The sequence below is a fragment of the Hippocampus zosterae genome, chromosome 9, assembly GCF_025434085.1.
Source record: "Hippocampus zosterae strain Florida chromosome 9, ASM2543408v3, whole genome shotgun sequence".
In the NCBI taxonomy this organism is placed as follows: Eukaryota; Metazoa; Chordata; class Actinopteri; order Syngnathiformes; family Syngnathidae; genus Hippocampus; species Hippocampus zosterae.
Genome location: NC_067459.1, coordinates 25,507,012 through 25,534,868, shown reverse-complemented (window position 1 = coordinate 25,534,868; position 27,857 = coordinate 25,507,012). Strand labels below are relative to the sequence as shown.

The 27,857-nt window shown below is 48.1% G+C and overlaps 4 protein-coding genes across 11 annotated transcripts in view; 2 read left to right on the top strand and 2 right to left on the bottom strand.

Moving 5' to 3' along the window:
• Nucleotides 1-1,349: 1,349 nt before the first annotated feature.
• Nucleotides 1,350-4,766, bottom strand: rae1 (ribonucleic acid export 1). Of its 2 annotated transcripts, XM_052076471.1 has the most exons (13): nucleotides 4,610-4,766; nucleotides 4,072-4,194; nucleotides 3,847-3,951; nucleotides 3,664-3,756; nucleotides 3,490-3,576; nucleotides 3,296-3,382; nucleotides 3,134-3,205; nucleotides 2,920-3,027; nucleotides 2,728-2,834; nucleotides 2,542-2,617; nucleotides 2,255-2,449; nucleotides 2,107-2,192; nucleotides 1,350-1,640 (listed from the first exon to the last, which is right to left on the bottom strand). In XM_052076471.1, coding segments are annotated over exons 2-13 (1,107 nt in total). In that variant the 5' UTR covers nucleotides 4,162-4,194; nucleotides 4,610-4,766; the 3' UTR covers nucleotides 1,350-1,639. The 2 variants fall into 2 exon arrangements, with proteins under 2 accessions (XP_051932431.1, XP_051932430.1); XM_052076470.1 differs by lacking the exon at nucleotides 1,350-1,640 and having other exon boundaries at nucleotides 2,103-2,192.
• A 1,011-nt stretch (nucleotides 4,767-5,777) lies between these two features.
• LOC127607797 (bone morphogenetic protein 7-like) lies at nucleotides 5,778-12,617 on the top strand. 2 transcript variants are annotated; one of them, XM_052076469.1, is made up of 7 exons: nucleotides 5,778-6,406; nucleotides 9,506-9,623; nucleotides 10,829-10,977; nucleotides 11,179-11,385; nucleotides 11,671-11,741; nucleotides 11,831-11,941; nucleotides 12,015-12,617. In XM_052076469.1, exons 1-7 carry the CDS (start codon nucleotides 5,998-6,000, stop codon nucleotides 12,162-12,164), a joined length of 1,215 nt encoding a protein of 404 aa, XP_051932429.1. In that variant the 5' UTR covers nucleotides 5,778-5,997; the 3' UTR covers nucleotides 12,165-12,617. The 2 variants fall into 2 exon arrangements, with proteins under 2 accessions (XP_051932429.1, XP_051932428.1); XM_052076468.1 differs by having other exon boundaries at nucleotides 5,779-6,406; nucleotides 9,434-9,623.
• A 460-nt stretch (nucleotides 12,618-13,077) lies between these two features.
• LOC127607807 (protein LSM14 homolog B-like) lies at nucleotides 13,078-16,302 on the bottom strand. Its single transcript, XM_052076480.1, is given in 9 exon segments — nucleotides 13,078-13,555; nucleotides 13,557-13,679; nucleotides 13,749-13,869; nucleotides 14,239-14,382; nucleotides 14,558-14,635; nucleotides 14,704-14,883; nucleotides 14,951-15,080; nucleotides 15,798-15,961; nucleotides 16,051-16,302. Coding segments are annotated over 9 exon segments (1,209 nt in total). The 5' UTR covers nucleotides 16,283-16,302; the 3' UTR covers nucleotides 13,078-13,518.
• A 2,114-nt stretch (nucleotides 16,303-18,416) lies between these two features.
• taf4a (TAF4A RNA polymerase II, TATA box binding protein (TBP)-associated factor) overlaps nucleotides 18,417-27,857 on the top strand; it is a 137,225-nt gene continuing 127,784 nt past the window's right edge. Inside the window, exons 1-17 of one of the 6 annotated variants that reach the window (XM_052076456.1) lie at nucleotides 18,417-18,797; nucleotides 19,006-19,129; nucleotides 19,217-19,735; nucleotides 20,468-20,598; nucleotides 20,705-20,824; nucleotides 20,929-21,012; nucleotides 21,201-21,320; nucleotides 21,394-21,483; nucleotides 21,619-21,822; nucleotides 21,923-22,064; nucleotides 22,135-22,237; nucleotides 23,797-23,966; nucleotides 24,729-24,859; nucleotides 25,024-25,149; nucleotides 25,255-25,311; nucleotides 25,412-25,534; nucleotides 26,381-27,563. In XM_052076456.1, coding sequence (XP_051932416.1) covers nucleotides 19,261-19,735; nucleotides 20,468-20,598; nucleotides 20,705-20,824; nucleotides 20,929-21,012; nucleotides 21,201-21,320; nucleotides 21,394-21,483; nucleotides 21,619-21,822; nucleotides 21,923-22,064; nucleotides 22,135-22,237; nucleotides 23,797-23,966; nucleotides 24,729-24,859; nucleotides 25,024-25,149; nucleotides 25,255-25,311; nucleotides 25,412-25,534; nucleotides 26,381-26,539 — 2,235 coding nt within the window. In that variant the 5' untranslated portion in view covers nucleotides 18,417-18,797; nucleotides 19,006-19,129; nucleotides 19,217-19,260 and the 3' untranslated portion in view covers nucleotides 26,540-27,563. Of the gene's footprint in view, nucleotides 19,736-20,467; nucleotides 20,599-20,704; nucleotides 20,825-20,928; nucleotides 21,013-21,200; nucleotides 21,321-21,393; nucleotides 21,484-21,618; nucleotides 21,823-21,922; nucleotides 22,065-22,134; nucleotides 22,238-23,796; nucleotides 23,967-24,728; nucleotides 24,860-25,023; nucleotides 25,150-25,254; nucleotides 25,312-25,411; nucleotides 25,535-26,380; nucleotides 27,564-27,857 lie in introns of those variants that run through there. The other 5 variants (XM_052076457.1, XR_007964148.1, XM_052076455.1 and 2 more) reach the window with 5 other exon arrangements.

Sequence of the window (27,857 nt, the reverse complement as noted above, 5' to 3'; positions counted from 1 at the left end):
TGTTCGTCTCTGTGTGCCCTGCGATTGGCTGGCAACCGATTCAGGGTGTCCCCCGCCTACTGCCCGGAGACAGCTGGGATAGGCTCCAGCACCCCCCGCGACCCTAGTGAGGATAGAGCGGCTCGGAAGATGAATGAATGAATGAATGATAAATTGGTCGTTTGCAGTTGATAAGAGCAACATTCAGTCTCTTAATTAGTTAAGCTGCTAACAGAGAGAGAGGTCTTGGTGTTGACTTTTCTGTTGGCAGGTTATTCCATAAGTGTGCAGCATAACCGCTAAACGCTGATTCACCATGTTTGCTTGGATCTGTGGTTTCCACAAATAGAAGAAGCCCAAGCGCCGTTTTAAAAATGGGATGATTATCAATCATGCAACGCAGTCATATTTAGGCTTTTGTAAATGTTGCGGCAAACCAGTTAACATCGCCCATGCTGAAAAGCAGTGCAGCCAGGGCCAATTTTTACGGATGGTGAATATGGCCCCGCTTGGCACGCAGCTTTAAATGAGGTACTTCAAAGACTGGGCTCAGAAAGTTTAACACCAAAGAGGCAAGGGGCGTAAGAAAGTGGCGAAAGTTACGGATTTTGAGAGGAGATGGTGAAGCGCAGCCACAGAAAAATCTTCCTGCCCTTGGCCGCTTGGAGTCCCACTGCTAAGTACCAAAGGTCAGGCTCACAGCCAGGTGATACACTGACAACCCTCAATAAAAGGGCAATTTCATTCAGGCCTTGCGCTCGATGACCAGGCTCACTTTTCCCGCGTGGCCTTTGTCGCTACCACTCTGACATCTTTTATAACCACCCCAACCCCACTTTATCCCCAACGTTAAAAGAATTCAACCTTTAGGAAGAATCTTTGATCTCTTTTGTCCCTCTTTAGGTTGTGACCTGGCCTAACACCTTTGAGTTAAGAGCAAGATAGACAACACACTCCACCTGCTGGACAAAAACATACACACGCGAGCAAGTCCACACGTTGGTGTTATCGACGTACCATTATGGGATTTATTCCCCCATCGCGCTCGCTAACAGGTTTACATTTCAAACGAGGTCGCTATAATTCAGAAAAATGAGTGAGGCGACCTAGTTTGACATTGCTTGAATCACAACGGGCAGGAGTGTGAACTAGTGGCGCGTACATGTGCCTTGCAGTTCTGCGGTGGTTCAAATCTTGGATCGGGGCCTTCTTGTGCTCTGTCCTCATTCCCCCAGAACATGTAGGTGAAGTGAACTAAAGACTCTAAATTGTCCCTAGGTTTGAATGTGATGCTAAATGGTTGTTCATGGAAACGTTCTCCACTTCTGGCGTAAAGTCAGCTGGCTCAATACAATGGATTCAAATCAAAGTGTCTCCACTTACTTGTTTATTATACATCAACATTCCATTTGGAAATGTGTATTAAAAAAAAAAGAAATTAAAAAAAGAAAGCCTACCCGGATGTAAATGAATGACAAACCCTCCAAACGTACGACAACCATTTTTGTGTAGGCCTCTCTGATTGGTCCATGGACAGGAAGTGGCACCACATCACCTGGTCCAGGTGTCAAAAGGAATGAGTCTTACTTGAGCATATACGCAACCGCAATCATCTGGCTGTCTGCGTGTCCCCACACCAGATGTGACTTGGCAAGGAGAATCTAAAGAAAGGAGGGGGAGGCAGTCAGTGAAACGTTTGAACGCTTTATTTGAGGCTCTTTATTTTATAAATGATGTCTAAATTTGCACAGCATAAACAGTACAAAATGGCTGTCAAATACTGCTCGAATCAAGCAACGCAATTAATTCATGGCTGTATTTTGATCAATATCTTTTCCTAATAGCCAAACGACATTCAGCGCGCTATGCCTCCGCCTGGAGAGCTTCACAAAGCGTCAAGCTCCATGATCAACCCACTCGTCGGAGATGTGCAAAAGGCAGCTTGTACGCGCTACAAATGCGGAAACCGCGCAAGCCACCTCAGAGCCAGAGTGCTTCTGCTCCCATCCACGCATGCCGGGCGGGGGCTGCGCGGTGGCCGCCGAGGCCCAGCGTGAGCCAGACGTGAGGATCCCATCCGGCGAGCGCGCTACTCGGGCTAATGGACAGTCGCTGCCGGCCTCTCACCATTTCTTGTTCCGAGGCTTCAGCTCCTCCGCGGCGTTCCTCAAGAAAATGTAGTTCTTCTTCTGGGGGTTGTAGTACTCGTGGCCCTGAACGACAGACCGCGCGAGGTAAACGCGTTGACAACACTTTTGGGTTGGGGACATCTTACCTTTGACCAGTCATAGCTGGACGCATACGCAAAGATGTTGCCATTGTGGTTGAAGCAGCAGGCCGTGATGGGCTGGTCCAGCTGCTCCGACGTCTTCAACTTGGTGCGGGCGTCTTTGTCCCAAAAGCTGAAGCGACCATCGGAGCCGACGGTCGCCAAAGTTCCGTGAACGGGATGGAAGGAAATGGCGTTGACCTGGATCAGAAGAAAGCCGCGGCAGCATTTTCAAGTTGAGATGCGGTGGCCACGTCGCGTCGGGATGTCAAGGTGGAAAATGGAGGCCTTACGGCGTAGATGTCCTGTGGGGTGGCTGTGTTGGTTCCATTCGACCTGTGGCACTTGAAGGTGAAGTTGTCCTTGGCTCTAATCGACAACGGGCAAACACATTGGCGTTCATTGCAACAGAATGAAAACGGAAACATGTCAGCAGTGGTTGGAAAAACCAAAACAAGACTTTGAGTTGTGATGCTTACGGGTTGGGAGGGTTGATATAGTGGATGGCGACGCGTCCCTCGATGCTTCCCAGCGCAAAGCCGGTGGGCTTGTTCTGCTTGTCCTTGAAAATGGCCACACAGCGGTGCTACAAGCCGCAGTCACAAGATTACATTTCCGAGAGGCTGAAAAGAGCGAAGGCCTGTTTCTCCACAATGAAAACAAGTGCTCGCCTGATGCTTCAGAGGCGATTCGAGTCTGCGAAATTCAGACGGCTGGTTCTCCAACTGGTACACAATCAGACCCCGCTCCGCTGTGGCCACCACCGCCATGGGGTACACCTGCACAGCCGCATCACACATATTGAGGTGCACTCAGAAAACCCACGCCTCATCTGTTGGGTGAGAAAATATATGAATGGCGGAATTCGCCTTCGGGTCCACGTACAACGTCGGCGCAGTAACATCTTTCGGGCATCTGCAGGGACATCATAGGATTGGGAGAGCGGGTGTCCCAAAACTGGAACGGAAAACGACAAGAGTGCGTCACGTAGGAAAGGTGGGAAAATGAACTGCCTGCGTTTCGACATGCAGACGCGGGTGAGCACACCTTCAGTGTTTTGTCCCAACTCCCGGTCATGACGCAGCTGTAGTTGGGCGCTTTTATCCAGTGGATCGACTTGATTGGGCCATCGTGCTGTTAAGAGAACAGGAGATGGAACCGTGTCTCTTGAACCAAGAAGTGTAAAGCACCCCTGAGAGTATCAAATCCATATCGAGGCTCCAAAGTGCATCCTGTATGACCTGGGCAATCTGCATCGCTTGATTGCTGTTCAGATCCCACATCTTGGCTGTCTTGTCACAGGAAGCAGTGAACACTTTACTCCCATCCTGGGTAAAAAAAAAAAAAAAAAAATCAAGCATGTTGAACATTTTTCTCTTTATCTCCAAGAGAACGTCCCGTGTGGTCAGACTTACATCACTCCAGCATGTATCAAGCACGGGACCTGTGTGCATCTGTTGAGCTTTGGGGACAGTTTGCCCATTGTCCTGCACCTCCCAGCACCGAACCTAATGGCAAACCATCCAAAACATGTCTCTTATTTTCTATATCCCCCACTATTGACAAATGAATGAATTGAAACACCTGCAATCACTCACATCATTCGCCCAGGAGCCTCCAATGAGAAAATTCCCAGGCATGGTCGGGGGGCTGAAAGCCAGACAGCTGATGCTGTCATCTGGTGGGGAAGTCACTTCGACATCCTGAGACATAGCAAAAAAAAAAAAAAAAAACAATAATAATAATAAAAGTACACTCTTTGAACTGTTTGTCAGTTGAATGCCGAGCACAACAAATCAAAGTGTAGCCAGTTTGTTGTTTACCTTCATAGGATTGTGCGTGTCAGCCGTCGAGCTCCCAAAAACGCCGGTTGCCGTTGTTCCAAAACCGGAATTTGTGCCAAATAAACTCATGGCGCATTACCGTAATTCCTGATCCGACCTGGCCTGGTAGGAAAAATACACATGGCCTCTCACCATCCACGTTGCATGTTTTTAAAAGCAAATACAGTGGAAGCAAAGGCTTCGCCTTGTTACGTATCAACTACAACGCATTACTACACATGATTTAGTTACCGGTACATGCATGTACATTTGATGATCTCACTAAAACCATTTCACCAGTATGCGAGTAAACGCAATGGCCGGAAAGACCAAATGTCAAACATGGGTCCGCCCTCACTAGTATTCCAATAAGATGATTCAGAGAAGAGGCGAGTGTGAGGTGTCAGTAATTCAGAGCTCGCTAACGTTAGCTTGCTGCCAGTTGGAAATCTTCCTTTCAGACCGGCGACCGTCCGGTGAGCAACAGCGGGAAACATTCAAACGACGCGAAGTGCCCTTTATCTATGACAATACGTACTTCGAACTCGTTCACCTCCTACCCCAATCTTGACTCTGATATTGAGACGAATATAACGAATTTATTCGGCGCAAAAGCCGAAAAAAATGTGGCGCTTGTTTTGCGCGGCGTCGCAGTTTAATGACGCATTGGGCCAGGACAGGAGGACGGTGTGCTGCGCTGTGCAGTTTGAACGGCACGGGGGCAGTGTTGGACAAAAACGTGCCTTTTGATTTGTAGTTGTCGCTCGGTAGCGACAACGTCAGTTTTGCCTGTTTATATCAAAACTTTAGTTGAGATATTTTCAAAGCAACTTTACCTCTTAAATATGTGTATTATTGACATTAAAAACCCTGCTCATCGAAAAATGTTGAGTAGAGATGGTTATATGTCTCCCTTCCTCAACGTATTATTGACGCAGATTTAAAAAACTCGATTTTTTTTTGCTGGCACTTAATTAAAAAAAATATCTATCCAATATGGCACCTAATTTTAAAAAATATATTTTCATGATAAGTTTTTGCGTTTGGCCTAAAACATATGCTTCTATATGGATTTGAAAGTGCTTTTTAATTTATAGCTCTGACGTTTTTGGAAAAAAAATGCAGCTGTTGCTGATCTTATCCCTTAGTAAATACTACTAAATGCACCAATATAATATTATATTACAATAGACTTGTGGAATCGTCGTCGCACTAATCAGTGATCAAAACATCAGCAAGTTCTATGGAAGCCTAACAATTAACCTGTTCATTTGAATCAGGTGTGTTGCAAAAGGGACACTTGGAAAACATGCGGGACAGCGGCCCTCCAGGACCTGACTTTGACACCTATGCACTAATTCACTGGGGCCATTGGGGCAAGTGCCTTCATTCCGTTGTAATAAATAGTGGCTGATCATCCGTTAGAGTAGAACCCCCCAAATGATTAGGGTGGGGCCGACCTGTCCGTCTCAGTTCAAAGAGATGTGCGTTTTGAGGGCTAGGGGGATCGTTGGGGGATTGTCGCAACCTCTTGAATACAATTCACAACATTGTCATGACACTTCCGGTTAAAACAGCCCGGCCCTCACCCTCCCCGTACCCCAAGGTTTAAGATGGACGTGCTTCTTTCAAGGACACTGTTAAGTTCATCTTGATCTTTTCACTGTGGTCAAAATGAGCACAGTCGGGCCCCCACCCACTCCCCCGCCAGCGCCCCTCCCCGCCTTACACAGGGGTCTCCAAACGCGCTCCAAAATTCCCATAAGAAAGGAACTCACGGGACTGCAACGCACAGGAGAACACAATGTTGCATCAGAGTCTGGCAGATATGTCTGAAATGATTATCGTGTACGATTTTTGATCCCGAGAACATTTGGCAAACGATCGATTACCTCAACTTTTTTTTTTCGAGACGCGCGTCACAAGATGGTTCCGACTGCGACCTGCGCCTTGGGGACACTGATTTTTTTCCTGAGTGGGACTTGTGGCGTCTTGTCCGCGAAGATGTCCTTCTCCAACTTCTCCGTGGATAACGAGGTGCGCTCCAGCTTCATCCACGGCCGACTGAGGAGCCAGGAGCGCCGGGACATGCAGCGGGAGATCCTCTCCATCCTCGGGCTGCCTCATCGCCCGAGACCCGCGCACGTCGGCTCCAGGCTCAAGGCTGCCCCGTTGTTCATGCTGGACTTGTACAACAGCGCCTCGACGAACGCACCGCGCACCAGATATTCCAGCTACGATCCCCATCTGGAGCCGCGGGCTCCCAACCCGGTCACCCCGCAGGACAATCGCTTCCTGGATGATGCTGATATGGTCATGAGTTTTCTCAATGTCGGTAAGTTTATGTTTCCCCGTGATTCCAATTCCTTTCTTTTCCTGCGTTTGCTCCGAGGTGTGTGAAAAATTTTGCCGCACAGTAGCAGTAGGACTCTTTCCAAAATATCGACACAGAAGACTCTGGTTTCAGGTGTTCCTGTCTCCACCCCACAGCAGTCATAACATCCGATGATCAGTCTTATGGCCACCAGGAGTCATTTCTTAGAAATCTTTTTCATGGCCAGTTAAGATTGGACTGAGTGGCGAAGTGCAAGAGCGTTGAGGCGCTCACTCCCAGGCCGAAATTCATTCACAGAACCTTTGACCGGGAGGCTCACAGGCTAACTACATGCGCCCCCTGAAATGAAATGTTTACAAATGTGCAAGATCCAACTCAGCACACATTTTGTATGTTTAAAAAAAAAAAAAATCAAAATTCTTGAAAGCTCTTCGGTTGATGGGTTAGTTGTGCAGTTCCAGGTACTACGTTTGTACCTTTCACATCTTTGGAAATATGCGCAACCCGTTTTTAGCCGAGCGCCAACGAAGAGTTTGACGCCAGTTGCGGTGTCACCTTTTAACCCGGAGCACTGTTGCCTCACGGTGCTTAACAAGAAGGTGAAAGGCCATTTGGGAAGAGAAGAAGTTGATCTTGTCTATTGATTTGGAGCTTCTACGCACAAATCAAGAACCATCCGAGATGAACAAATCTGAACGTAGCTTAGCGGTGCCGTCCCTGCAAAGGCTTTGACATTGTTTTATACTTGTGAGAATGAAAGATGAGCAAGAAAGACAAAACGTCATGATGTGATTGATGTGATTTTCCCCTTGGAAGCACACCACAAATTTGCGCGTCGAGCATTTTTCTCTGTTGTTTTTTTTTTTTTTCCCTTTTCTTTTCAACTTGGGGCCCCTCATTGTGTTGGAACTGCATGGTGGTCCCCGGATGATGGTTTCAAGCCTCAAACGGATTATGGCGTTTCCCATGTCAAGATCACAGCATCTCGCAGATGAAGGCGTATCCCTGCAGGTGGACTGAGTGTTTGCTAGTTTTGGTGGGTGAAGGGGGCGGGGGGGGAGTTCATGGCGTCGCCATTGTTGGAGAGAATTTTCTTTTCGTACAATACAAACTGTGCAAAGTGCTCCTGGGTGGGACGGGAATGCGTTTGTATCATTGCCATGCGCCTCGGAGATTTCCACTGCACATGTAAGTTCTGAATCTATACATGAGTGCAGTAATGGCCTTTTTTTTTTTGAGCCGACAGCTTTTTTTTTCCAAGGGGGTGAACTTCAGGATGATGTCATTGCTCACGTAAGGGGGTTATTTGAAGTAACTCACGATAATAGGTGCACTCACTGTTAAAATAAGCGCACGCAGGCTTCCATCCCTGGTATTGGTTTTTTAGATTCAACACGACAAACGCGCAGATTGTCAAACTTGATGAATCTGTGCAAATCCTAAAGCGACAGACACCGTCGGGAGCAAAAGTATTCACACGGAGGAGCGTTTGTTTGGACAAAGGCCTCTCGGTAACTGTGATAATCTACAAAAAAAACAGTTTGGGGTTTGTGCACAGCTGTCAAACTTGTCAACACACACCTTAAATGGTGTGATTGGGCTAAAGTGTTCTCTTGAGTAAGAGGCGGCGTGAAAAGCTGAGCTTCAAGTCTTCTATTTGATACTTGAAAGACTTCTTCCCAAGTCATGTTTTTTTGTCTATTATTTCGCTACCGCTCCGATAGCCACCCATGCTGTTTCTTTACCAAAAAAGAAAAAAAGTCTCCAAAAATCACAAATGGTTAATGGAAGCTCCACGTCTGTGGGGCCCTGCAGCGTCAGGGGCAAAGTAAAGTGTTGAAATCCCTCCCAGAGGGAAGTTTGCATATCTGAGGTCTGATCTTTGCAGCTAATGGTCCCGAACGTAAACACGCCAAGTCCTTACAAGCAATTATTGCTTTCATAAAAATACCCCCACCCCCGTTCCCTTCTAGTGTTTAATTACGGTCACACAGATGACTAGCAGGGTCCAGAATGCACAGCTCGAAAAAGCGAGTGGGCTGTATGTGTGTGTTTGCGGCGTTAGAAGTGTTTTTGAAAAAAGACCTTGTCAATGTGTGTGAGGCCTTTCCGGGCTGTGACATTCAAAATTGCGGTGGTGGAGGCTTTTTGGGATTGTGACGTTAGCGCGATGTGGCGCCGATGGCTGCCCCCGGTGTGCTGGGCACACCTTCGCCAGAGACCTTTCGCGCTCTTGCCAAGGACCAACATGCTGCACAATGCCGCAAAAGCGTCAGGAAGCCTTTCTGACCGTCGTGCTTTTGGGAAGCCGGAGCGAGCTTTCATCTGGCAGGGGAGGAAAAGCCGCAACGCCGCCGCCGCCGCTTGCCGTCTTTCCTCAGCGATCGGGGACAGTGACAGATGGGAATCGGATCAGGAAGGCGCGGGTGCCGCGCAATCTGGCAGCGACGTGAATTGTGTGGATTTCGATAGGTCATGCGAACGCGTTTGTAAAAGCAGACTGGCAGCTGTGGTTTTCCGGGCCGGGCCGGCCCTTAATGGGCCTTTTCTTGTGGTGCGCACATGTGGGAGCCAAATTGGGTGCCGGGTGTGGTTTTATCCCTCGTATTGGCACGAAGGGCTGACTTAAGTGATGTTTAGTTCAATGGCCTCGCAGACTGAGGCGAGAGTTTTGCTATTCCTGCCGCGGCGTTTCCGAGATGTGGCGAGAAGGCGACACACATCAGAGAACTTTGTTGGAGTCTCCAGCAGTTTGGACAGAACTTGACATCACCGTCTGCTCTCGCATCTCGCGGCGGCTGAACTTTTGCTCGCAAGGGAGGAACTTTCTCTTTGGGATCCAAATGTTGAGTGTGCGGCAGCTGCGGCTTTACAATAACAAAGCACGAATCACGCCGTGTACCGGATTGTAAATTCCGCGCAAAAGCCTCAATCAAACGTTGATTTATAACGTCCGCCCAATGTTTAGTTGTGAGTACTGTAGATCAATCAAGCTTTTCCCCACGTCTATTTTTCTTTTCCAAACAGTTGATCAGGATCGTGAACTTCTGTACCAGAAGCACCGAAGGGAATTCAGATTTGATCTTTCCCGTATTCCAGAGGGAGAGGCCGTCACAGCGGCAGAGTTGAGAATTTTTAAGGACCTCGTACAGGAACGCCATGAGAATGAGACGTTCCGAATCAACATCTACCAGGTCTTGCGGGAGCTGGCGGACGGGTAAGCAGTAATATCTATCTATCTATCTATCTATCTATCTATCTATCTATCTATCTATCTATCTATCTATCTATCTATCTATCTATCTATCTATCTATCTAGCTATCTAGCTATCTAGCTATCTAGCTATCTATCTATCTATCTATCTATCTATCTATCTATCTAGCTATCTAGCTATCTATCTCTCTCTCTAGCTAGCTAGCTATCTCTCTAGCTAGCTAGAGATAGCTAGAGAGATAGCTAGCTAGCTCTCTAGAGAGATAGCTAGCTATCTCTCTAGCTAGCTAGCTATCTCTCTAGCTAGCTAGAGATAGCTAGAGAGATAGCTAGCTAGCTCTCTAGAGAGATAGCTAGCTAGCTAGCTAGCTAGCTAGCTAGAGAGATAGCTAGCTAGCTAGTGTATCAAGCTATCTATCTGTCTGTCTGTCCATAGCACTAAATCATTTTGCACAATAGGCAACGAGATCGTATAAAACTGCAGCTCGACTATGCCTCAGTTCAGGACATCGATTGTATATTTTAATTAGAAGGTAACGTAATTTATGATTGTATAATTCTTTCAACATCTTTCATCATTTCATGTACAGCTGTTGTCGTGAGTTGAGTTTTAAATCAATAGTACATGACATTGTGGACGGCCTAGTGCCCTCGATTGACAAGCTGCCACTGATAGCACTTGTGATTCTCATCATTATCCCAACACGAAACTGCGATGCTGACGTTTTGATTTGGTTACACAATGGCTGCAAAGGGCCGCCCGCGTTTTGCCGCATTTTCAAGTCGGCCCGCTCGACTTGTTTCTCCCCGCATGTTGGAGGGAAACGGTGGAGGACGGGGAGGGGCGGGGTCTTTCATCGGTGACAGTGGGGCTGACGACACCGACCAGGGCAAGAACATTGTCATTATTCGCAGGCGGCGGGCCTGACATCAAGGCCACTTAGCGCAGACGAGCAGGCGTCAGAACAACAGACAGACGTCTGCTTGAGGGTGGAAAAACCACTCGGTAAACAAAGCTATTGTCTGTGAAATCAGCATTTACAAGGACACGTTGGCTGTTGGAGCGAGACAAAATCCGTCCATTTTGCTCAAGTAGCGGGTGTGAGGGGAGCCATCATGTTGGGAGCCGAGACCGGGTCGAGACGGGCACGGATGAAGGTTCACCGGGGTCATTATCGTCCATTTGTCTTTTGGGCAATTTCTCGCAGCAAAGTGGATCTGTTGCTGGTGGACCAGCGAGAGGTGTGGGCCGCAGAGGAAGGCTGGCTCATCTTTGACCTGACCGCCACCAGTAATCTTTGGCTGGCCAACCCCGATCACAACCTCGGCCTGCGACTGGTCCTGGAAGACGACCACGGTCAGTCAACACGGGACATTATTGACCACACGCAAAGTTTGCTTACTGCGTCACACCATGTTCATGTGCTCAAGACCAACGGGAGTCATGGGCCCTGTCATTTGCCCGTCAAAACACACAAGGAATTTGTCAGTTATTAAAGCAGAAAATTGCACCCCCCCCCTCCCCCCCCCCCCCGTTGCTCACTGGGTTCCACCGCAGGCTTTAGGAGGACCCCCCGACTGGCCGGGCTGTTCACTGGCAGCGCAGTCCAAGAGAAGCAAGCCTTTCTGGTGGCCTTCTTCAAATCCAGCGAGGTTCGCTTTCGCCACATCCGCTCGGCGCACGGCCACAGGGGGCGCCACTCCAGCCGCTCCAAGCCGCACAAGACCGTCCAAGATGCACTGAAGGCCGTCGAAGCCGCAACAGGTATCCAGTTCGCACATGCTCAATTTCCACAGTAGTTCACAACGATGGGGAAAAAAAAAATAACACTTCAGTGTCACGTCAGAGAATGACACGAATGAATTCCAAAAAATATACAGGAGCGATGAAAAGATTTACCGGTGTATGTTCGGTGTAAAATTATTTAAGGAATGATGACCGGGTGAAATATTTTTTTGCTGTTCCTAGCTTAGCGCTAGCATCACTTCCCACGTGTGTTTTTGTAAAGAAAATGTGTGATTGTTCATATCTTAACATTTCCAATGTCAGATCTTGGCATATCGAAAGACGGCTGTAAGAAACGTGAGCTGTATGTCAGTTTCAGGGATTTGGGATGGCAGGTAAGGTGTACATTTTTTTAAAACTTGTGCTCTGTTTTACGTATTCCTTCTAGCAATGTAACTGCATATTCATCTTTTATTGCCTTGAGGACTGGATCATTGCGCCAGAGGGCTACGCGGCCTACTACTGTGAGGGGGAGTGCGCCTTCCCACTCAATTCCTACATGAACGCCACAAACCACGCCATCGTGCAAACTCTGGTGGGTCTGACGACGGCCGCTTTTGCCTCGGTGACGAAGCGCGGCAACCGATCGCCGTGTGTTCTCCGCGCAGGTGCACTTTATCAACCCGGGAACGGTGCCCAAGCCCTGCTGCGCTCCCACGCAACTCCACGGCATCTCCGTGCTCTACTTTGACGACAGCTCCAACGTCATCCTAAAGAAGTACCGCAACATGGTGGTCAGAGCCTGCGGCTGCCACTGATGACCGCTGCGTGTCCATTATACAGCATGACTCCATTTAGGAGGGATGTTTACAAAAAAAAAAAGAGGGGGGGGGCAGGAAGCAAGAAATGGTTTACTGTCCATGTCAGGGAGGAGGCTTTTATCTGCGGGACTGTATTTATGACCAACAGCTGACCACCGCTAACACAAAAAGGGGGGATTTCAAACTGCTTATTTGCATGCACCAAAGTTTTGCCCAGTGAGATCGACTAACGTGTCCTCGGCGTCTATGTAGGCAGTCGACTCCCCTCATCAGATCGCCACCCGCCAGCCATGAAAACTGCCACTCGACCCCACAGACGTCACCGTCCCAATCTTCGGAGTGCTGTAGGAGAGTTTTATGGGTGTATTTTGGAGGTCGGAATGATGGACTGTGAAGACCGGCTGCTTTGGCCCGTTGCTCCAGATAATGAAACGCGGTCTTAAAACATCACCCCGATTGAACTCGTTTTATGGATGACTAATTTTTTCTACGGCATTCATGCAGCAGAGAAGCGCAAATGAATACATGGCTAGTTCTGTTAAAGTAACATTTCTCGCCCAAATTTAAATGTTCAGATGTGGCTAACCGTGCGATTTGTTGTCGACAAGAACACCCCCCCTGCTGGCCTTGTGATGTAGTGAACCGCAAACCGTGTCGCCATTTCTTTTTCTGCTTGGGGCAGAGGCTTCTCTTGCTACAGTTGCTGACTGGTTATGACCTGCACCGCTGCATCGACGGGGGCGACCGCGATCAAGTCGGAGATGGGAGAGCATCGTTCCTGATGCGGCAAAAGCTGGCTGAGCGTCTAGCGTGGATTTGCAATGCGGCTCCAGCATAAATCCCGTCCGGTGGCAATGGTGTGCAAATTGGACGAGAAGGTGTATTGTGCAGAGTGATTTCAAAACAAACGCGCAGCCTCATCCCATTTAATTGCAACTTGCTACACTTGTTTCACAAACATTATCGGTAGGAGAAAACAAAGTACAGTCGACTGTCCATTTTACTTGAGAAGATCCTTTCAGACCAATTTGGATGGCTGCGGACAGTCAAGCGCAGGGAAAAAACAAAACATCTAGAACAAAATTAAATTGCGTGCCCGATACTCTGTTGCAGGACACGTCGGGCATTGCTCGCTCAACTACAAATGAACACATTCCCTCGGTATGTTGCTGCTGGAATAAAAAATAAACTCTCCCGTTTTACATTCTGGAAAATGTACAGTATTCCCATAAATGCAGAGTAAAGAAAAAAAAAACATGTACTTTGAATGCTTCAAATTGAAAAAGGGAGGCGATTCTTAAATGAGTAGAAAACTACAACCTCTATTTACAGAACATAAATGTCAAAACTTTCACACTCTGCCGCCATCAATTTTGGGGAGGGGCCGCAACTTTGCTCTGCCCTTTGCGGCCCCGCCCCCAGAATCCTTGGCCTCTCAGGAAGCGTCCCTGCGCGCCGAAAGTCTCCAGGTTCAATTTTTTCTCCTCTGCCCACGTGGTCCTCCTGAGGACACTCACAAACGATCACATCAATTGAATACGCGGTGCGAGGCGGCTGGGGGGAGGACCCCCCCATCCTCACCTGGGCTTCACGTCGGTCGAGATGTTGTCAAAGAAGCCCTTACTCTTGTCGTAGTACTTCTCACCGGGCGCGTCCTCCCGTGTATGCGCGCCTTCGGGGGGCTCTAATGAGGAGGCCTCAACTGTGGCGAGGAGATTGAAAGGGATCAACATTTTTGCTTCGTATGAACTTCTACAGTGAATCTCTTCGTTGGGGGAATCGAGGCAGAGTTCTGCCATGTTACGCGAAAAGTAATTATCAAGCTCCAAATAGGTTTAGACTAAACGGTAACTGCCAATGAAGGCCACAATAGTGCTTAAAACAAACAAAAAAAGAAAAGTGAATTAAGCCAAACTCCCTTCTCCACCAAGATGCCACCAAAAACGGAATAGGTGAGGAGGATCGGTCCCCTCCGCACAAAAAAATGAATAAAATGAAAAACTAATGGCAAAGTTGCAAGCGCTTAAGCGCAAACATGCGGCAGCTCGCCGTGGACGTGAAATGAACCCACCTACAACCTCCTCCTTTGTGAGATAGTCTTTAAACTGAGCGTTTGCCGATTCAAAATCAAAGTCCGACTCAAACTTCAGAGTGTTGGATTTTGAATTCTTCACAAGTAATTGGCCCCTGCTCCAGTTCCTGGACCTGCGGCTTCCTGCACAGGAACACAGACGGGCGCGTTTGCGCGTTTTTTTGTGCGCGTTTTTTTGCGCACAAAAAATAAATAAATAAAAAAAAGACCCCCCCCACAGCAAAAACATTTGCTGCCGTCTGGAACCATAATTTGGCTAAATCTTGCAAATGGCAGAGATATTTCGATGTTAGGTTACCTTGTTTTCGCCTTTGTTTTTTATTCTCGGTGCTTCGGCCTTGTGTTTTGCTTTCACTTGGCTGGGATGCGGTTGGATCTAGAAGAAAAGCATTCGATTTACCTCAACGTAACAAGAAAAAAAATAATAATCTGAAATAATCTTACTGTTGTGGACATTCTCCTTCTGAACCTGGGAAACCGCGCGCTGGGCTGGAGGAACAGTCTGTCTGAGCTGCTGCGACTGAGTTGAGGATTTCCCCTTTTTCGGAGCACTGCTGGCCAAAGGAAGCGTCTGAACGGCTTGCTCTACCATCGGAGCTCTTCTGGCGGGGATAGCGTGGAACCCTGCAACCGCACCATAAAACTGACATACGGACGGCGGAAAGACGTGCAAGTGGATGGACTACCGTACCGAGACCCTGCGCTGCGCCGTACTGCTGGTTGAGGAGAGAGCCGGGAGCCAGCTGATTGTAGGTGGGCCTCATGTCTTGGTAAGGGCCACAGCGTGGCCGATATTCACCGGGGGAGCTTCCGAGAGACGACTTCAACAGCAAAAGAGGAGACGTATGGAAAGCTGAACATTTGGTCGATATCCACGATAAGCAAGTCATGGTCATGCCAGGGCTAGAGCGAATTATTTAATTGAAAAAAAAAAAAGAATGACGGACAGCGCCATCTGGTGACCAAGCGTCACTTTGCATTATTGCCCTCGTCATTGTTTTCCATGGTGCCGCCGTTGCGGGGATGAATCTCTTGAGGTTAGTCGAAGCTAACCCCGATTCGTGCCCCTCCACCCAGTCAAGCGTGCGCCTGTTGTCGTTTAAAACGGGTTCTTTTCGATTACCTTGCTGCACGTGGGCGATAAGGACCATGCGCCACTACACTCATTTTCCGCGTTGGACGCTGGTAATAATCAATACTCCTGGTGACAGAATACGATGGGGTTTCGCATTCTGAATCATATTGCGCTCGTGGAATATGATTTAAGCAGCAAAATCCATCCGTTTGTTAGCGATCTCAGAGGGCGGCCATTTTGCCACTTTCTGCCTGCTGAAAGTGACTTCACAGTTAATTGGGCTTCGCAGCTGGTCTTCATTGGTTAGAGCGGTGCAAAATGAGGGTCATGTTGACCTCACTTCCGTTACATTTAGTTCGAGTTAGTGGAAAAACACGAAGAATCGGCATTTCTTTTTAACATCTCAAACGCGCCACCATAACGATCACCCAAAGCAAGTCCAAAGAGAAGCGCGAGAACACACCTGGACGATAGCAGGATCTCGAGGCAGCCCATGAGGCGGTTTTGTTGGCTCGGACACGGTGATCTCCTTGATGTCACTTCCTCGAAATATGATGTATTCATAGACTTCATCTTTTGCTGGAAGTGGGCTGCCAGCGTGCCGGTCCTCGGTCCCGTATGACTTGACTGTGACAAATGCACGCAGTCACGCGGTTGCTTGTCGAAAATCCCGGGGGCCGCGCGCGATACGAATTAGGCAACGACGAGGAGCTCACCTTTGGCCAAAGCAACAGTGGACCTCTCGGTGTCCACGTAGGCTAAAACCCCTTCATAACGAATCTGCGCCTTCGATATCAGGCTTATCTTGCTGCCGATGTAAGGAGTTCCGCCTCGGCCGCTCATACTTGCAGCAGGTGAACGACCAACGAGAGAAAGAGACCCGAGTTCGGCCGAGCGGCAGGACGTCAACTCATCAGCGACGAGCAGAACTGGCGGCACCTGCGTCATTTATAAGATCGGCAGTGACGCAATTGGGTTGGCGGGCAACCTGCGTCCCAGCAGGGTCGCTTTGATTCTTCGGTCGGCACGCTCCGATATTCAGAAGAGCGGGTGGTGGTGTGCTTTAGGAATTGGAATTTGAAAAGAAAAGAAAGAAGAAAGAAAAGAAAATACTATACACCCCATCAAACCCGGTTTGCATAGATTTCCTAACGTTGTGAACGTACAAAGAAAAAGTTAAATTGGCAAATAATGAGATACACCATGCCCGTATGTTTTTTTTCCCCAGATTACACAGATTTTATTTTTGGGCACTGACACTATGAAACAGGTCGCTGAAACAAGTCCATGGATGGGGAATATCTTGCATCTTTAAATTGGCTGTGCTATGATCAGGTTGCTTGGTTCAGGTTCCTCTAGTTAGCTTCTGTGTCTGTTTTCTCTAACTTACAAATCTGACAACTCGGTGATCATAAGAGTGTGCATGTGTGAGTCGGTGTCCTTTGACCCCCTCTTTCAGTGACTAAATATGGCGACCAAAACTCCCCCCCACAAACTGCCGACACAGAAGACAAATCGCTGCTCCTGCTTGCGTTCACTGCAGGCACATAAACTGTGACTACACCCCTGTATAGATCTGTTCTGCTATCACAAAAATAGGTATGCACATTTCTCAAAATATTTTCAGGTTTCTATTTTGTTAGTATATATTTCTTAAGCCAGGGCTTCTTGCTATGTGGTGAAGTGGAGCCATAGCACCCTCTACTGGTCAGCCGCCACCGGAAAGCATACAGTATTATCCTGCTCGCTATCAGGGGTCATTTGTGACTGTAATTGATTAAAAAAAAACATTTCTTAGCTATCTGTACTTTACTTGAGTATTTATTTTTCAGATGAATTGTTACTGATTACGCTGTTGTTGTTTTTTTCTTGTGTGATTATTTTAAATGCAGTAAGTGACAAACTAATTTTAAACCAAAGGGACTTGGTGTGAACATCTGTAAATGTAGAGGGCATGTTTAGCAAAAAATTTTGTGGGACTTGTAATCTCTTTTGAATATGATTCATCGTGAATTCATGTATTTTTTTGGGAATGTACTTTCTTTTATTGATCATAGAATCAAATCTTCCTTTATGTGAATATTTTCTCTTTATCAACATATTTTTCACAATAATTTTGTTAATCTTTCCAACCTCTGCGGATGATGACATGATCAAAAAATATAAAGACCCAGACAGAGGTGAGGTGAAGGTGAATGTGATTCAATGATGACAAGGTGCAAAAAACAGGGTCCGCAGCAGAAGTGTCAAACCCAAGTCCATCAAGTGAAAGTATGCCACAGTTTGGCTTGGGCCACAGGTGCTTCTACTCAGGAGGTTCGTTTACCTGCTCGTCGCGTGAAACACATTTGGCTGTAGCCAAACTCTGGCATGGTTTTTACTTTGTGGGCCTGGATTTGACCCTCTCTCGTCAGCAGAGACGTGAGGAATCAAGGAACATTTACGAAATGAGGCAATAGATAAGATAAACATCATGTCATTTTTTGAACATCTAATTAAAAAACACATTGTATGTAATTGATACTGAAAACGCCCTTTTACATTTGCACTAAAGTACATTTTAAGTAACTTGAATGTTTTTCATTTAATTGAATTAGTACTTCTACTTTAAATCCAACGCAAGCACTGTATCCGGACTTCTACTTAATCAGAGTGCGAATACTTTTTGCAGGAATTTTGAAAATTGTGATCATCGGTTCATTTTTGTGGGCAGGCAACAATACTGTAGAAACATTTTTGAGGTTGTGAGACAATGTTTGTGCCTGACTATTATCAATTGACTGACGTACAACAGGTTGGGGATCCGGTAAGGGCTCTTTTTTTACGTTTTAGTACGTCATTTTCGCGAGAGAAAGCCTCGTTAAAAAAAACGTGGACATTTTTCAAAATGACGACAGGACAGTTGAATTGGTTTGTAATGCCTCGGCAATAACGGAGGTTAACACACTCGGTCCCGCTCGAGGGTGCCGGCGACAGCAGCGAGTTTCCTCTTGGGCGGGTGCGACGCGCACTCCGCCTCTTTACCACAGCAACTTCACTTTTTGCACACAGCAGTCGAGCCATCTTGCACCGCGTCTGCTCGCGAAAGGGACCGTTCATTTTTTTGGTGACATAGTGACAACTTACTAAAAGTCACACTCGGCAACTTCCAATCGGGGCGGCGAGCGCAGGCAGGCGTGCAAACGAGCCGTTTGGGCCGCGCAATATGAGGAAAAACACTTGGAGACGGCAGCCGCGTTTGCTGCTAGGAACGAACGCTCTGGAATGACAGTTGAAGCCATTAGGACCGCCTTTTACGCCGCCGAGCAGCCAATCACAGGTCAGCTGAGAGGCCGAAAGTTGTTGTGCGCATGCGCTCGTCACTCGGTAAGTACAGTTACCGCTTCACTTCTCGCTAGCTCGCCGGAGAGTAAAGATGGCGCCTGTCGCTGGCTTCCCGGACGAGCTTAAATCACACACAGAGGTGAATAAAGCCGTAGTCCGTCACGACGAACGCTCCGGAAACGCACCATTGTTGCGCTTGTCTCACAACAACCACTGGGGAAGGCGCGAAACACTTGACCATTAAATGTCGCTCCGTAGGGCGCTAACGTCCACTTGGGACTTGGCTCAAGACGATAGCCGGGCAGGTATGCTGTAACGCCAACTAATGTGTCGCTCTCCGTGTGTAGGCAGGAACACGCTGGCAAGGGAGATGAGTAGATTTGCCAAAGCCTAGCCCCGGCACTTTCGTCGTCGTTTCTACTCCTAACAAGTTGGAAGTGCATGGGGCGTCAACAGACCGACGTCCCCATGGTCGATCGGCGGACTTTGCCACGGCACACGAGGCTGGCAGAACGCACATTGCCAGCGCTGGTGTGACTTCTCATCTTCACTCGTCAGGAGGAAGTGGGCTCATACTCTGCGCAGACATTCAATGACCAACCATGAATTGTCACACTTCAGGAAGTGCCGTCCCTCCTGTGGGGAACACCGTGGCGAGTTGCCATAACAGCTGTCAGGTGACATCCGTCGGTAGCACTGGACAGGTGCTGCCCAAGGGGTCGAGCGCTGCCACCGAAAACACGGTCATCCACACACCTCTGCCCAACCCGCAGACTGTCATCGCCTCGGCTCCCACCGTCACCCTCGTCAGGCCTCCGATGCAAACCGCGCAGTCGGGTCCCACTTTGAACGGGAACGGCGATGGGATGCGCGCGCTGACGGCCCCGATCAAGCCGCAGACCCCTGCCGCCAACATGCCGGCTGCATCGCAGCAGTCGGGCACTTCTGACGCCGCCGGCGCGCCTTCAGCTGCCGGTCCAGGTGGCATGCAAACTGTGACGCAACAGATATTGTCACCCAGGCTTCCGCTGACATCCACCGGGCAGCCCAGTATACATAACATCCAGCTTCCCCCTGGTGAGTGTACCGCGCTTGCTCCAGGTAACAGCATGAAAATCCCCATGAAACCCACACGAGTTGGCAAATGAGTCTCAAATTTCCCTCAAGGATACTTTGCTTGCGCTGTTTGGGCCAACTTAGGCAAGGTGCTAAAAGTTTTCACGCTGTGTACTGAAGTAGAAGTTAATACCTAAAAAAGACTTATAAGAGTAGATTTTGTGGTTTTTGTAAAGTGTCATTGGGTGTCTTGAAAGGCGCTTATAAATAAAATGTATTATTATTCCGTATTCGATACCGGCTCCGGCCTCCGTGTGTGGAGTTTGCATGTTCTCCGCATGCCTGCGTGGCTGCTATAGGCTCCGGCACATGCGTGACCCTCGTGAGGAGAAGCGGATTGGAAAATAGATGGAAGGATGAAAAATAAATCAAGTAAAAAATCTACGCAAGTATGGTCACAAAGTGCAGTATACTTTGCTATTTCCCACTTTTGGTCTTAGAAGATCTTTGCAATGGAGCAGGAAAGGGACTTCTTGGAAAAACGGCACTAAATCTCCATGAGGTTAAATGTTTTTCAGGAATAAAATGGGGGTTTGGACCCCCCACCCCCAGCACAAATAAACGCAAAAAGTATTGAACAATATCTGCGACGAGGCAAATTCTCAGGACTGTATTTCATTTATAGCGTGAGCACGGCGTCACCTGTAGTTATGAGTTAAAATCAACTTGAACAGCTATATTTTTTTTTTCCAGGGATGGTGCTCGTCCGTAGTGAGGCTGGACAGCTGCTGATGATTCCTCAGCAGGCCCTGGCCCAGATGCAGGCACAGGCGCTAGGTGGCGCGGCACCCCGAACTGCTGCACCAAACATGACGCCGGGCCAGGTAGCATCGCATACTCTAAGTTTTAAATTTGTCATCACGATGAGGCCGTTTTGAGTATAAAACCGAGCCGACCGTATCCCGTGTTGTTATTTCTACCTTGGTCCAGGTTCCCGGAAACGCCGTCATTAGCAGACAAGCATCTCCGAGCGCCGTTATCCGCCAGGGCTGTCCAACTCCAGCATCGTTGCCTTCCACCACCGCTCTTCATAGACCTCCTGTCCTTCAGGTGCTCGAGTCTGACTGTTGGAATGCATTTCAGTCATTGACACCAGAATCTTCATGTTCACAAAATGAAACGAAATCATCGCACCCCCCCCCCCCCCAAACCAGAGTTCAGTGGGGACGGCAATCCCAGGAATGGCCCAGAGAAGCCAAACAGCCAGGGCCACGGTTACGTCAGTCACAATGAGCAAAGTGAGTTCTGTCATTGGGAAGGTCATTAGGGTCACTCAGATGACACATCTGACACGTGTATCATTGATTGATTGATTGATTGATTGATTCGTTGATTCTCCGAAGCGCTCATTCTCACTAGGGTAGCGAGCTCTGTGTATCAAATGTGGTCAAACGGTACATGGGAGTGCATCCTTTCCACCCATCAGGAAACGATGGAGAATGTGAACAAATGTCGGAACTTCTTGTCTACACTGATCAAGCTGACTTGCACCGGCAAGCGATTCAGCGAGGCCGCCAGTGTGAAACAGCTGGTTAAAGACCTGCTGGTGAGTGACGAGGCCGGCAGAGCTCAGGCGTGCGCGCCTTCGACATCCGCATTCATGTCAGCTCTGTCGCCAGGAGAAGAAACTGGAAGCTGAGGAATTTACCAGCAGACTGTATAAAGAGCTGAACTCCTCACCCCAGCCGTACCTCGTGCCTTTCCTTGAGGTAAGGTGTCTCGGGTCCTCATATCGCTCTTCATTTTTGGCTTTGGTCTAGCAGATGGACAGGTTCCTCGCGTAGAATCTCCACGAGCGGATCCAGGTTACCGCACTCGAGTAACGCTTGGCACCTTGCGTGCAGAAAAATCTTCCCGCCTTGAGGCAACTCACCCCGGACTCGGCGGCCTTCATCCGGCAGAGTCAACTCGCCCAGCCGGCCTCCGCTTCCGCCTCGGCGAGCCCCGCCGCGGTTGTCCTAGGTAGCCCGGCTCCTCGCCTCTCCGCCCAGATCCACAGAGCCCAGCTTCAGCCAAACGTTAGCAAGCCTGGACACACAACATCACTGGTAAATACGGGCCACTCGCGTGGATGTAACTCTCTCCAACACAAAAAGCGTCCATCCGACGGCTTTCCGAGTTCTAAGAGACGGAAGCCTCCGCCCGCAGGTCCTCCAGCCTCAGCAGCCGAGAGCCGCGCTCAGACCTCAGGTCCCTTTCGCCGTGTCCTCCGTGGTGAATCTCAGGAATCAGGCCCCTGGCCGCGTCGTGCTGGGACAGCCGCAGGTCCAGCTCAAAGAGCTGCAACCTTGTGAGCAAAGGTCACGGGAATTCGTGCTGACTTGATTTTGTCCGGCGCTCATCGACGACGTCTCTTGCAGTTCCCGTGAAGTCGGAAGGGCCGGCTGTTTCCAGACAAAACTCGGCTGCGGTCTTGACTCTGGCGCAAAAGGATCGACTGAAAGAAGCAGGCGGTACCTTCAGGTGAGATTATCAAGCGGTTTCGGACAACAAACGTACACTCGCTGAATGATTGCACCCGTGGTTGTCATTTACAGCAGCGGGGATGGACATTCAAAGCAACTCAATCGGATAGATTTATTTTTTACAATACAATACAATACAATACATGCTGATTTCTATAGCGCTTTCACAACAGCGGCAGCTGTAACAAAGCGCTTTACAAAACAGTTAACATAAAGTAAAATAATAAACACAACACATAACATAAAACACAGACAGTCGTGCAGTCCTAACCACTTTTCCGTCACACGCTTTGTTGTTTGAAGCGGTTTGAGATGAAAGAGGAGAGAATCAAAGTGTCCCTTAACCAGTGGATCAGAGACGTCATGTTCAAAATGTGCACACGTCGGCTACAAGCTAAGTTTCAAAGTCAACAAGAAGCTGTAGCATCCATTGACGAAAAAAGACATTGGTTCACTTCTCCTGTCCCATGGAAATCCATTTCAATTCCAAGCGGCGACTCACGGTTCCAAATACGCATCGGCGCTCTTCGCCAACGCTCCTCTCTCCTCATCCGAAAACTTCAGCGGCCATCCATCCAGCCGCACCGACGCCGACTGTCCAACAGCGCTGACATAGCCACTGAACAAATCGGGGTTGTGAAAAATGCTGCCCATTACTGGCGCAAAAAACACAAGCGCCCCAGGTCTGTCCAGCACCGACAGTCAATGGCGCCGACATTCCTTTTTAATTAAAAAAATAAAATACATAAAGCGTACAACAAAACAATTATCTCACCTGTTATTTCGGGAAATTATCCAGTGTTTTTTTTCATTCATTCATTCATCTTCCGAGCCGCTTGATCCTCACTAGGGTCGCGGGGGGTGCTGGAGCCTATCCCAGCTGTCTTCGGGCAATAGGCGGGGGACACCCTGAATCGGTTGCCAGCCAATCGCAGGGCACACAGAAACGAACAACCATTTGCACTCATCCTCACACCTAGGGACAATTTAGAGTGTTCAATCAGCCTGCCACGCATGTTTTTGGAATGTGGGAGGAAACCGGAGCACCCGGAGAAAACCCACGCAGGCCCGGGGAGAACATGCAAACTCCACACAGGGAGGCCGGAGCTGGAATCGAACCCGGTACCTCTGCACTGTGTAGCCCACGTGCTAACCACTGGACTACCGGGCCGCCTTATCCAGTGTTTGCCTGGGGAAAAAAAATGGAATTCTAACATGTTTTTCTCCTGAAGAAAGAGGCATGAAGTGCATTGTTTCACCCCAAAGGATGAAAGCCGCCCAGCAGGTCCAACATTTAAATTTCCAAGCCAACTGCAAACAAATCAAGTCGAGCTGAGAATGCAGCGCGCAGATTCTGCACTCACCTAACATGTTCACTGGCCATCGTCGCAACTTTCACCTGCAATCTGCTCTCGCAGGGATCGACAGTATTGCAATTTATGGAGAGAGAGAGAGACTGAAAAACAAATAAATACAATAATGGTCCCAAAAAGTAAAAATCCCCGATGGTGACTATGTGATGATGTGATTGAAGCAGCGCTGCACCTATTTTCACAGAGACGATGACGACATCAATGATGTCGCCTCCATGGCTGGAGTCAACCTATCCGAGGAAAGTGCCAACATCCTGGCCACCAATTCTGGACTGGTAGGAGCAGTGACGCGTTCCTGCAAGGATGAGGCTTTTCTTTCCTGCGCCATGTTACAGCGGAGAATGCTGGAGATTGGTGAGACACGAGAGCTCCTCCGATCATGTGCTCCCCTGCAGGGCATCTGCTAATGAAATATTATTCCCAGTCAGCAGAATTTCACATTGCACTTTTAATTTCTGGCACGATATTTGACCGTTCTCCGTTTTCGGCTGATTGTGGTTCAGAGACTCGTATATACGACAAGCTAGACGGCCCGGATGCCACCTTAGTGGCCATCACGAGGAGTGAAGCCGCTGGCGGCCATCTTACGTTGCCACTCGCAAAGCTCTCCCCCCACTTGAATGTATTGATTTGTCCGCGGCGTTTCACATGATCGTCTTGTGTGTCGTGCGCTTGCACTGATGAATTTGGGAGACGCTCTAAATGCACATGTCATCGGTAAGAAGAAAATTGCACTTTTTCTATTATACAATAATGTATACCTTGGAACGCCACTCAAAGATTCGTCTGCATCATGATGTGAGAAATACGAGCAACGTGAAATGAAAGCAAAAGAATGGCTGTCAAATGGCACTTTAACTTTTGTACGCCCCAATTCACAAGTGGGCAAGGGACAGAGGCAACGCAACATGGCCACTTTCGGCTGCGAGGGCCGACCGGCGGGCCCGGTTTATTACATGCATCCGAAGCTAGCTTTAATTGCAATCGTCGAATCTTTTGACATTTTTTTAACGATTGCCCAGGTCCGTTTATTTGATTCGGTGGCAGGCTTGGCACCCCGTTCACGCAGCTGCAAACGCTGCTCAAGGTTTAACGACGTCATTCTTTCTGCTTTAGGCCGCAGGCACGGAGTGACGGATCTCGGTCCGGAGGTGATCAATTATGTCTCGCATGCGACACAGCAGCGACTGCGCGATCTGCTGGAAAAGGTTTCCCTCGTGGCGCAGCAGAAAAACGGCAATTTCAAGGTTTGCTTCCGGCTTGAACATGGTTCTCCATAAGTTTAGAATTTGCGCTTTGTTGGTCACAATTTTTGTAAAAATTTGACACAACACAAATGAAATATAAAACCCAAACATTTGAACTTTTCGCTTCACCGAATGGACCCGGACGGACGCTTCTCTGCCGGCAGGAAGAGGACACCCATGAACAGAGCAGTGATGTTCGTTCTCAGCTCAAGTTCTTTGAGCAGCTGGATCAGTTGGAGAAACAGCGCAAGGAGGAACAGGAGAGGGAGATTCTCTTAAAGGCAGCTAAGGTACATCAAAAGTGGCCTTGACGCATCCAAAACATGGATGCTCAGAGTGTCATTTCTATTGATGTTCCTCATGTTTGTTTGTTTGTTTTTTTTGGGTCAACGCAGTCTCGAGCTCGTCAAGAAGACCCGGAGCAGCTTCGTCTGAAACAGAAAGCGAAAGAGGTGAGAGGAGTCAACCACTCTGTTTTAATGACTCGAACGAACGTCTGTAAAGATTGACATTGACAGGGGTTTTTTGTGGTTTTTTTTCCCCCCTTTCCAGATGCAGCAACAGGAGCTGGCTCAGATGAGACAAAGGGAGGCCAATCAGACTGCTCTGGCCGCCATTGGGCCTCGAAAGAAGAGGAAGATTCCGGATTCGCCATCTTCCACGGCTGCCGCAGAGGTGAAAATGACTGCAGCACACTTCTATTTTAGCCCCGTGACCACCAAGTAAGAAGAACAATTGGTAGACTTTGCAATTGTCGGCTAAATGGACAAACTGCCGTTTGTCTTGCATATTTCTCTCACCATGCACTATAGAACAATTTTTCCGCTTTATTTTTTTAGTTAGTTAGTTTAGCACGCAGGCTAGCAGCACATTCATAAATAACATCATTGTACAATCCAGGGACGAATATTTTCCGCCGATTGGCGGATTTCCAACTTTTTCCGACCCAAATGACCAATGTCGAGATGGGCATGCGCTAATGTTAGCATTAGCTGGTGCTAAATGGGCCCGGCGCATAATGTTGCCGGTTGCCGGTTTACCTCGTTCATTATGTCTCATGTCTGTTAGCGTCCACCCCCTCCGCCCATCAGCAAGTATGTTTTGGTTCGAGGCGGTTGCCATTTTAGCACGCTCTTTGCATGGAGATTTGGTGTAACGCTCCACCTTCAGTGTACTTAGCATTCTTAGCTACTGCTTGGTTGGTAAGAGTTAAAAAAAAAAAAAGAACATGATGAATCGGGGCTTTTTTTTTCGTGCAGTCTGTTCACATCCTCTGGTTTGTTTCTCAATTGCACAAACCCACCGCGCTTACCCGGTGATTCTATCGCTTTGGGATATGCTAATAAGTGCAGCGCTTCAAACCGCTTCTTCTCAAAAGAGTTTCCTCAAGTTGAAAGGACGAGCGCTGCCCAAGCCAAAGTTGTCAGCCATGAATTTTCGAACGCAAAACACAAACGCAGGTTTTGCACCGGCACGAGAACGTTCTCAAAGTCACCGTGGCCCATTTGTGTTGCCTTCCAGGGATCAGGCCCCAATCTTTCCGGGGGTGCCGGCTCGGCGGGCTCCAGGCCTACACGGCAGCGCATCACGCGCGTCAATCTCAGGGACTTGCTCTTCTGTTTGGAGAATGAGAGATGCACCAGTAGCGCTAGTTTCCTCTACAAAGCCTTTCTCAAATAGGCCCCCCCATGTCTGCAGCTAAGAGAGGAGGCCCATCCAACTGTGCGGAGACGGCGAGCTGTCCCGGGAAGCTGAGAGCATACAATGTTTTTATGTTTTGTTTTGCTTTTTGTTCCACTTGGGCGCATAGATAGAGGACCTCAAACGTCAAAGTACACACTGTGTGACTTATATACGGAATCACCTTTCTACCTCCCCCGCCCCTAAAGGCGCATTTCTTTTCCGAGCAGCAATGGACACTGCATCTTCCCTGAAAATCTGCTTTATTGAAGAATTGTCTGCTTTTTTTTTTTGGGTTGGAGATAGATTTTCCAATTATGCACTCACGAGTTGATTCGTTTTTCCTTGGTGTTCCGTGCATTACAATTTGAAGCACTGAAAAGAAATATTTTTGCTGAGACGGACGGCGTTTCTCTGTGAAATCCTGATCTTATTTTTAAATGTACCTTTCACAAAGTGTGACCTACTGAAATTGCCTTTCTAACGGTAAGCCATATCTAGCGCACTCTGCTGTAACCCAGAAAGCAGTGAATATCGAGCTCCCCGTGACTTATACTGGATCTTATTGGACACATATTTATTTACCAAATTTGGCGTTGAATTGTTGTTTAGCTACTTATTTCGTTTTATTTGGTACATTGCGTGTCATGTTCCTTGAGTTGTAAATCTTGTGTTATTTTTCCCCCTCCACCCCCAACTCCTCTTACATGTGTAGATTTAAGCGTGAAGAGTGCTTCTATTCTCATAACTTTTGTTTGGGTTTTAAATCATGCTCAAGTTGAAGTCTCTTGCTATTTGCGTTGGTTTTGTTGTCACTGTGTCCTAGATAGTGGAGTTATTTCTCTACCCGAATCTATTTTGCGCTTTTCAGCCCTTCGTCTTTTAGGATCTATGATGAATCGTGTATATTTGTAAATGTTGCAGCTTAATTTTTACCTATTTTTAATAGCCGTGAGAATGTACCCGTAATAAAACAAATGTTTTCTCCAATGAACATTTGAAATAAATTTATATTTTACACTAACCGTAGTTCCCCTTCTGAATGTGGTTTGTCATAGTGCAGGGGGGGGGGGCGCTTATAATTCCACGCGACACCGATTCCTTGTGTCTTGTTTTCAACTTTTTTTTAAAGAACGGAAGTACTCATTGAGACCACAAGATGGAGTCAGCTCCTTTTGCAATACACCTATTGCAGACATCGACGGACGAAAACGGGAACGCAGAGTTGTTAAATGGCAAAATGCATCCATTTGATTGAATTGCGCAAGTTCTTTTTTTGTTTTGATCACCGAACTGTTAATGCTGGGAGAAAGCAGAG